Source organism: Dipodomys ordii, unplaced genomic scaffold (genome assembly GCF_000151885.1).
Source record: "Dipodomys ordii isolate 6190 unplaced genomic scaffold, Dord_2.0 Scaffold74, whole genome shotgun sequence".
Classification (NCBI taxonomy): domain Eukaryota; kingdom Metazoa; phylum Chordata; class Mammalia; order Rodentia; family Heteromyidae; genus Dipodomys; species Dipodomys ordii.
In genome coordinates, this window is record NW_012267290.1 from 5,358,906 (window position 1) to 5,368,523 (window position 9,618).

At 54.1% G+C, this 9,618-nt stretch overlaps 1 protein-coding gene across 1 annotated transcript; it reads right to left on the reverse strand.

The window, feature by feature from the left end:
- Positions 1 to 4,815: 4,815 nt before the first annotated feature.
- Positions 4,816 to 9,400, reverse strand: Cln8 (ceroid-lipofuscinosis, neuronal 8). Its single transcript, XM_013024220.1, has 3 exons — positions 9,076 to 9,400; positions 6,988 to 7,688; positions 4,816 to 5,394 (listed from the first exon to the last, which is right to left on the reverse strand). Exons 2-3 carry the CDS (start codon positions 7,528 to 7,530, stop codon positions 5,071 to 5,073), a joined length of 867 nt encoding a protein of 288 aa, XP_012879674.1. The 5' UTR covers positions 7,531 to 7,688; positions 9,076 to 9,400; the 3' UTR covers positions 4,816 to 5,070.
- Between the last annotated feature and the right edge of the window lie 218 nt (positions 9,401 to 9,618).

A 9,618-nucleotide genomic window follows, 5' to 3' on the forward strand; every position in this document is an offset into this window, starting at 1 on the left:
TACCACTTGAGCCACAGCGCCACTTCCGGCTTTTTTCTTTTTGCTTATGTGGTGCTGAGGAATCGAACCCAGGGCCTCATGCATGCAAGGCAAGCGCTGTACCACTGAGCCAACTTTCTAGCCCATAATGTGTTATTTAAAAAGTAGGTTTTTTGTTTTTCCCTGAAGGAGGAATATTGAATCAGTAAGCTCTCCTGTTAAAACAATGCATAAAGTTAGAGAGCTGGGCACCAGTGGCTCACGCCTGTAATTCTAGCTACTCAGGAAGCTGAGATCTGATGGTGGCAGTTCAAAACCTGGGCAAGAAAGTCTATGAGACTCCTATCTCCAATAAACTACTCAGAAAAAGCCAGAAGTGGAGTTGTGGCTCAAGTGATAGAGCGCTAGCCTTGAGCATAAAGAGGCTCAGGCACAGCACCTGGGCCCTAAGTTCAAGCTCCAGAAAAAGAAGATGAAAAGTTAAAGTTAGAGATGGAGAGGCCCAGAGTGCAGCTCCAGCGTGTATGTGTGACAAGCAGGGTGCTCATGTTGGATTCCTTCAAGGTCAGTGCAGCCCTTGGGAAGCTGAGCAGGGCCCAGGGGTATGAATGCTTCCATCCTGGGGGCTCTCCCTGCCATCTCCAGGAAAGCCAAGACTGCACACCACACCCCAGAATGAGGCCAGAGGCTTCAAACAGAGCCAGACCTCCAGAAAGTCTAAAGATGGCCTCAGTAGCCTGGAGCTCCCTGGGACTGTGACCCCAGAGAGCAGGCCTCCCGCTAGCCCAGCCCCAGCTCAGGCACCGGCCTGGCACCCCAGGCAGCTCTAGGAATCCTGGCTGGAGGTCTAGACTCTGCCCCTCCCTCCTCTCCTGCCCAGGCTACAGCAGGGTTGGGGATGGTGGGCGGCCAAGCCTGGGCCCATGTGAAAAGGCTAGGTGTGCATAGCTAGCATACAGGGCAGCCGCAGCAGAGTCTCCATCTCCCTGCTCTGGCAGGTGCTGTGCACGCAGAGGCACACACATAGAGGTTTAGTTTGCCTTCAATTTATGGGGCGGGCACACCGGCTCCCCACCCTGGTGTGAAGGGCGAGCCTGCCTGACAGAGTCGCACGGGCCTCCTGCTAGTCCGGGTCTGTCCCCAGCCCCTCTGGCTGGGCCAGGCTTCAGACCACACCCTCTGCTGAGCACTGCCCACGGCTTCCAGTCTGTGTGAACTACGGCTCGCTCTCTGGTCTCTTCAGTCCACCCCTGGCGAGCATCCCGAGCGCCCACCGGGCTGTCTTCTGACCACAGGACCCTGCTTCAGGGTGAGTAGAGATCCAGTGTTCATCCTCCCGTGTAGTAGACAGCCGTCCTAGCCGAGGCACAGCCGGCCCTGGAACAGGCAATGGGTGCATCCAAACCCTGCACGCTGGAGCTACGAACCCTACCAGCACAGGAAGTGACGTCACTCTCCTGGTATTGGGATCAGCGTGGCCCCTGCACAGCCACACTAACACGACGCTTACCTGGTGCGGTTTGAGTGGGCAAAGTAGGCAGCGAAAGCCAAGCACCAGTGGCCACTCAGGAGGCTGAGATCTGAGGACTGCGGTTCGAAGCCAGCCTGGGCATAAAATCCACGTGAGACTCTTATCTCCAATTAACCACTCAGACAGCAAATAGGCCATTGATGAAGGCAGCACAATCTCCCCCAGACACAGGGGAAAGGCCTCTGTCCTGATGTTGCCTGTCTCACCACCCCCTTCACCTCTGTCACGGTTCAGTTCTGAATAAAACATGGGTACAGAGAAATCTTTCTCTACTGAAACAAGCGCAGTGCGAAGGGGCAGCACCTCCACCCAGCCGCAGAGCCCGCGCCCACGGACAGAGCCGCTGCCGCCTGGGTGCCGCGCCTCAGCTGGAGGGCGGGCCTGGCCCGTCCAGCCCCTCAGCTCCAGCCACTCCACATCCAGCTTGAACTCAGTCCACCTGTGCCCCAACTCCCTCCTCTTGTGTGCCGGGTATCAGACCCAGGACTTCTCACTCAGGAAGCACGCCGTCTATCCTGACCCCCGCGCCATGTGCTTTAATTCCCGACAGGGCCTGAGACTATAGCACATGTGCGTGCAGCCGGGGTGGGCACAGAGGACGCAGCCAGACCATGCCGGCTAGAGTCGGTGACCTGTGGCTGTGAGCGTCACTGCACGGTGTCCACCCTCACGGCTAGGAGGGGAGACAGGCTGAGGCCTGAGCAGTGCGTCCCGGGCCAGTACAAGCACGGGCCAGGGACCGCAGGGCCCCCAAACCTCCTCCCCCAGGCCACAGGTCAGCGCGACCCCCACAGAGCGGTCACGACCAGAGAGGAGCCACGAGCCAGGGTCCCACAGAGCAGGCCGCTGGGCTTCCAAGGACTTCCCATTATGGCATCAGAGGCAAGCCTGTTAAGAAATGGGATGTAAAGCCTGAACTCCAGAGCCAGTGTCCTGGGGCAGCCCAGATGGAAGTCAGCTGAACGCTTGCATTGCCTTTAGAGACAGGAAGGTCCAGATCACAGCACGCATTTCTAAGGCACGGGCAGGGATGAGAACGGAGGGGAACGGCCTTTAGACAGAGGAACCGACATCACCCAGGTTCTGTGAAGGGCGGTTACTTTATTAGACGCCTGTTCCACTGAAGCCACAGCCCCACCAGTCTGCAGGAAGAGCTCTGCAGGGCTCTGGAGGAGCCAACCATTGGGACGTAGTTTAAATAATTTCTCAAATTAGGTAAGTGAGTGCTATGTGCATTCATCTAAATATAATCAATAAAGTTAAAGCTCTAGTCATCAAAATAGCTCTTTAGAAGTTCCATGATCTATCACAAGCCGTCATACATGATTTTCAGGAGCAATAAAGTTTTCAGCACTTTTTCAAAGGTGCTTCTGATAAAAATAAACCTTGAGCCAGGTGCCAGTGATTCATGCCTGTAATCCTGGCTACTTGAGAGGCTGACATCTGGAGGACTGCATTTCTGGGCTAGCCAGCCCAGGCAGAAAAGCCCATGAGATTCCATCTCCAGGAGAGAAGCAGGAGGCAGGGCAGCGTCTGTGGACCCCAGCACTGACGGAAGGATCACAGCTCAGGGCCAACCAGGACCGGAAGTGAGACCCCGGCTCAAAAAAACCACTGAAAAGCAGTACTGGAGGCATGGCTCAAGTGGTAGAGTGCCAGTCAGCAAGTGTAAGGTCCTACATTCAAATTCCCATCATTAAAACAACCCTGAATTTTAACTGAACACTTGTGGCAAATAAAAATTCTGTGTCAGTCAATATGACTGCTACATTGGTGTACTGATGCTACCCAGTCCCAGCATGGAGGAGACACACGTATGGGATGGAGTGGGGTAGTGGTGGTGGGGGGCAGGGAAGGGAGGGCAGGGCGGACCCACCCCCAGGCAGAGGCTGCACGGGGCTCCCGGGGCTCTGCTCTGGAGCCAGGCCCATGTGGAGCATCTCTGCATCCAAGGCTACCCCACAGCTTATAAAGACAAAGTCTGAAATCTAGGGGAGGCAGGGAAAAGGATGGGGTCCAGTCCGGGAACCTGTGGGGAACTCAGTCAATTGAAGTGGTTCTAGAGTACGAACCAGTAAGACTGATAAATACCTCCCTTCTTTTGTCAACTGAGCAATACAACGTCAATAAAAGCTTCTCATTTGAAAAGAGATTTCTTGGAAGTAGAGCTGTGATACAAGTGGTAGAAGACTAGGCTTGAGAAAACAAACAAACAAACAAAAAAACAGCAAAGGGAGCCAGGCACCTGTGGCTCACGCCTGTAATCCTAGCTACTCAGGAGGCTGAGATCTGAGGAGCACAGTTCAAAGCCACCCCGGGCAGGAAAGTCCATGAGACTCTTATTTCCAATAAACGACTAGAAAACTATAAGTGGCGCAGTGGCTCAAGCGGTAGAGTGCTCGCCTTGAGCTGAAGAGCGCAGGCCCAGAGTTCAAGTCTCAGGACTGACAACAACAACAACAACAACAAAAACCCCCTAAGGAATAGCATTCAGGCCCGGAGTTCAAGCCCCATCCAGTACCAGCGCAAACAAAACCAAAGGGAATATTAGAATAGTTCCTTCACTGAAGAAACGGCCAGGGGGCTGGGAAGGTGGCTCAGTGGTAGAGCGCTTGCCATGCATGCCTGAGGCCCTGGGTTCAATTCCTCAGCACCACATAAGCAAAAAGAAATAAGCCGGAAGTGGTGCTGTGGCTCAAGTGGTAGAGCGCTCGTCTTGAGTTGAAGAGCTGAGGGACAGCGCCCAGGCCCAGAGTTCAGGCTCCACGACCCGACCTCCCCCCCCAAAAAAAAGAAGAAACAGCCAGCATGGAGGCCCCCCTGAGGCTGAGGAGCAGGGAGGGAGGTGTGCCTGGGGCCGGCCCCTCCCCCCCGCCCACAACGACCCTCTGTCTTCATGGCACCTGCCACTAGATGGCACTGCTGCAATGGAGTTTAATATCCACAGGTGCTGGAACATTTGGCAGAGGGTTACAATTTTTCATTTTTGCCAGTCCTGGGGCTTGAACTCAGGGCCTAGGTACTGTCCCTGAGCTGCTTTTGCTACCACTTGAGCCACAGCGCTGCTTCTGGCTTTTTTCTGTGTATGTGCTACTGAGGAATCGAACCCAGGGCCTCATGCATGCAAGGCAAGCACTCCACCACTGAGCCATCTTCCCAGCCCAGTCAATTATTTAGCAGTAAGAAGAATGTGACTTCTTGGTAAGTCACACAGCGTGTGAGCATGTGGGGCCCGCCACACCCACGCGGGGCTCCACAAGGAAGCCCCTTCGAGTACTGAGACTGCCCCCCCCCCCCCCCCCCGCAGCAGGCTCAGCTCCTGCCGGCTGGCCTGGCCCGCAGGGCTCCTGTGGGAGCTCACCACAGTCAAGGCAAAGACCTGCTCCTAATGCGAACCGAGATCTTAGTAATACTTTGTGGCTACTTCAGAATTAATACTGACGCACAGCCAGGATTTCACTACGATTTCGCACCCATCAGGAAGGAAAGTCACTATTTGCCGAGCTTCGCAGAGCCCTGTGCCTCCACTCGCCAGCACCGAGGTCCGCCAGGTACTGGGGCTACAGCCTCTTCTTCTGCAGCACCTGAGCATGGCTCCTTCCTGGCGGGCTGCTCTTAGCTTCGGTCTGTGCGAAGTTCCAGTCCACGGGGTTGAGAAGCTGCTGCGTCTTCTTGTGAGTCCAGTAGGGGTTGAGGATTAGTGTGAGCAGAGCCAGCCCAACAAGGAACAATCCAAAGTGCGGCAGGTACAAGCTGCTGACCAGGCTGTCCCAGTGCCAGAGACACACCCACCACATGTGGTAGGTGAGCACCATGCGGCAGTGGAACATGTGGACCATCAGCCACTGATTGAGCCTCCAGAGCAGCGTCTCGGACCAGCCGGCCTAGGGACAAGACACTGCGGTCAGCGGATGGAGGGAGCCCAGCCTAGGGGACACATGCCAGCCCTGCACTCAAAACACCAACCAGAAACCCTCTTCACAGCAGCACACACCCTTGCCAGGGCGTTGGTCTTCCCAGCACAGTTCTGAAAGAACACGTGCCTGGGACAGCACTGGTGAGCCGTTCTTGATTTCTGCCTCCTAAAGTAGGATTTAATCCTTTTCTAACCTTTTTATCTTGATTTTGCATAGATGAGCAAACAGGCTCTACTTATCTAACACAAGACATAATGCAAGCCAAGCTGCCACATCCATGATCTCCATAAGTACACCCTCCCTAACTCTACCTCCATACCTATATCCCTCCGTGTTTATACCTTCTATACCCATACCTTCCATACCGCTATCTTCTGTACCTATGTCCTCCCATGCTTATACCTCCCATACCTCTACCCTTCTGCTACAGTGTTCTATGTGTGAGAAGCACTCAGTGATATGACATATCTGTGGACTGGCTAAACATGAACAGTGTTTCAGTTTCCAAATAAGAGTGATACATGGTCAAAGATGGCTAAAAATACTCTTAAGAAGTGCAACATAAGGTGGGCACCCGCGGCTCATGCCTGCAATCCTAGCTACTCGGGAGGCTAAGATCAGAGGATCGCAATTTGAAGTCAACTTGGGTAGGAAAGTCCATGAAACCCTTATCTCCAATTAATTACAGAAAAAGCCAGAAGTGGTGTTGTGGTTCTAGTGGTAGAGTGCTAACCTTGAGCAAAAAGGAGCTCAGGGACAGCACCCAGGCCCAAAGTTCGAGCCTCAGAACTGGGAAAGGAAAACAAAGAAGTGTAACATAGCTAACTCACACCTGTAGTCCTAGCTACTCAGGAAGCTGAGACCTGAGGATCATGTTTTGAAGCCAGCATGGGCAGGAAAGTTTATGAGGCTCTTATCTCCAGTTAACCATCAAAAGAGGCAGAAGTAGAGCTGTGGCTTAAGTGGTAGTGCACTAGCCTTGAGAGGGGAGGAAAAAAAGTTTGGGGACAGGGCCCAAGCTCCAGGACTACCACCACCACCACCAAAAAAAAGCGTAACAAAAAGGACATCCCGACATGAAAGTGAGTCATGAGTGTGTATGGAGGACGTTAATAAAACACATTTCCAACACAAAAGCAAAGTCTAGACAAACCTCTATGCTTGGTGCCAGTGTTCTGGTCATGAGCAGGCTGGCAGGTAGGGCCCGTGCCCCGGGAGGTAGGGGAACGTGAAGGGAAGGCCTATCTGAGTGGGAGGGGGGTGGGGACAGTGGAACACGGTCACCTCCGACCTCACCGAAACACTAGAAATGGCATGTGTGGAGGGAGGGAAGAGGTCACACTGTCTCTTTCAGGACACATCCTCTTTCAGGACACCTAGGAGACGCAGGATGAAGGAAGGACACTGCGTCAGTGTCTTGTCAGTGTCTTGTCAGTGCAATCAGCTGCCGGTGGTGTGCGGCAGGCTCTGAGGCACGCCAGCCTTGGGGAACAGTTCAGGGAACAGAATGAGGGCCGTGTCCCCGGTCTGTCTGCACCGCCCTTCCCTGGGAGTACGCACCTTTAGGAGCATCCAGGAAACACAGGTGAAGGGGGTGCTCACCTCCAGGAGCAAGGTGGTCATGGCTAGATAGTGTCCTGCTCTGAGATTGACCACCGAGCCAAGAAATCCAAGGAAAGCAAAGAGGTGATGGACACCCAGGAATAGATCGAAGGTGCGGAAGCACAGGCTCGACAGGTGAATGGCCACATTTTCGAAGAAGAAGAAGCCGGTGGCGGTGGTGATGTGAAACCAGCACCAGTTCTGCTGGGCCAGTGCTCTGTCTGCCTGGAGCACGGGGTCCCCCAGCAGAGCCCACAGGCCTGAAGCTGTGCTCTGCACACCAAACACGGCCCGTGTGGCCGCGAGGTCCCAGAAGACCTTCTCTCGGGCTGCCAGGGAGCGGTAGGTGATGTTCAGAGAGGACGAGAGCTGATGGCAGACCACAAAGACGCCCAGGTAGAATATGAAGCCTGCAACCACCAGCGTGGAGCGGATTTCCCAGGAGGTGTAGTCCAGGTCAAAAACGCTCTCCGACATGGCCCTGCCACTTACAGGAGTCATCTTCCTCCACGGTTACCAGCTGCCCGGAGCTGCAGCCAGCACCACTGGACCTGCCGCTGTATCCTGTCCCAGTGAAGTCTCCAGCCCGGGCCAGCACCTCACTGCTGTGTCTTGTCCTAGCGAACAGTCTCCAGGGTCTTCACACACCCAGCTTCAGGCTGAAGAATAAAAGAGAACTCACTTTATATGGCCTCACAGAAGCAGGCCTGCTGCTCCAGCAAGGCAAGGCAGAGGGAGTGCTCCGACTGTTGTGCCTTGTTCTCATGTACGTGCAAACACTGACAGCACAGGACGGGAAAGGATAACCTGCGGCACGAGAGGAGGAGAGGCGGCAGGAAGGGGGGAGACCCAGACAGGATTTGGTTCTTTTGTTTTTGTCGGTCGTGGGGCTTGAACTCTGTGCCTGGGTGCTGTCCCTCAGCTCTTCAGCTCAAGGCGAGTGCTCTACCACTTGAGCCACAGCGCCACTTCCGGTTTTCTAGTGGTTTATTGGAGATAGGAGTCTCACGGTCTCTCCTGCCCGGGCTGGCTTTGAACCGTGATCCTCAGATCTCAGCCTCCTGAGTAGCTAGGATTACAGGCATGAGCCACCGGCGCCCAGCCCAGACAGGATCTTTAACACGAATTCCACAACAAGGCCCTAGCTTTTGTGGCAATCTGTCAGTAGCTACACAATTCACAGAGGCCACAGGGTAAAATGCATCTAAATAACTGCACTACAATATACTTTATAAAGCACCATGCTTCTAGAACCCAGGACAAAAGCATTACCTGGTGCTCCAGCATGTGGCCAAGCACACGCATCTCTGTCTCTGGCATACCCCATCCACCTGCACACCCTCGCGACCTGGACCTGATGATGGCTGGCCCCCAGTGTATTTGCTGAACACAGATGCTGAACCGCACTCACTCATGTGGTCTGATGGGCCTGCCTGGGCCTACTCTGTGACACCATGAAGACCAGAATCTCAGGTTCTCAGGACTGGACGACACAGGCACCCGCAGGGACTGGGATTCACAGAGCTGGCACAGGAGCCTCTGCCTGAGGGTGAATGGGGAAAACCGCATGCATGTGTGAGCACATTACAAGTTCAGCTTCCTTGTATAGGCTGATAAAAATGAGGCCTGGGCCAGGCGCCCATGGCTCATGCCTATAATCCTAGCTACTCAGGAGGCTGAGATCTGAGGATCATGTTTCAAAGTCAGCCTGGGTAGGAAAGTCTGTGAGACTCTTTTCTCCAATAAACCACTAGAAAACAGGAAGTGGCACTGTGGCTCAAGTCGTAGAGTGCTAGTCTTGAGCTAAAGAGCTGAGGGACAGTGCCCAGGCCCCGAGTTCAAGTCCCCTGACCAAAAAAAAAAAAAGAAAGAAAGAAAAGAAAAAGAGGCACAGATGAACAAAGGAGAGAGGGAGAGGAGCAGTCCAGTGTGCATCCCAACAGCTGTCTACAAGAATCCATGCATAGTCTGTGAGGCCACACCCCAGGGCACAGCTCACTCCAGTTTTCCTGGGCCTGTGCCAAGCGGTACACAGCGGTAAAACACCTGGATACCATGGTGATCACACGTTGATCACACGATCCTTCCGTACAGCTGCGCTGACTGGGAAGACCAAATCCACACTCACTCTCCTGGCATGCTGGTGGCTCCAAGCCACTGCCCTGAGGTGTGTTTTTGGCATACATGGACGTTGTCTCTGGTGACCAGGAGGCTGCTCCATCCTCGTGGTTCTCGTCTCTGATCAGGTCATAGTGAGGCTCCAGTTTCTGAACCCAGTATCTACAAATGCACTGAGAATCACTCTGTTCAGACCAGGTTCAACACTGCCAAGGGACTGGCTGGAACACCTGGCCTTCGCACACTGTACCTCTGAACCCAGGTTCTAGGTACAGATCTGCTTCAGCACCAATTACAGGGCTGGGAGAGGAGCCGTCTCCTCTCAGGGTGAGATCTCAGGGTGACAAACCAGAGGCCTTACTTGCAACACTGAACGGCAACCCCGGAACCAAAACTGCAGACTGCTGAAAGGCAGACTTGTCCAAAAGGCCCATTTGAACTTTACACAGTGGTCAGACATGACTGTAGTTC

Bases quoted from the DNA above. Each gene is read 5' to 3' on its own strand.
- Cln8 (XM_013024220.1), bottom strand. From the start codon at position 7,530: ATGACTCCTGTAAGTGGCAGGGCCATGTCGGAGAGCGTTTTTGACCTG. The intron at 5,395-6,987 runs GTGCGTACTCCC...TCTTGTCCCTAG, and splicing joins TTTCCTGGATGCTCCTAAAG to GCCGGCTGGTCCGAGACGCT.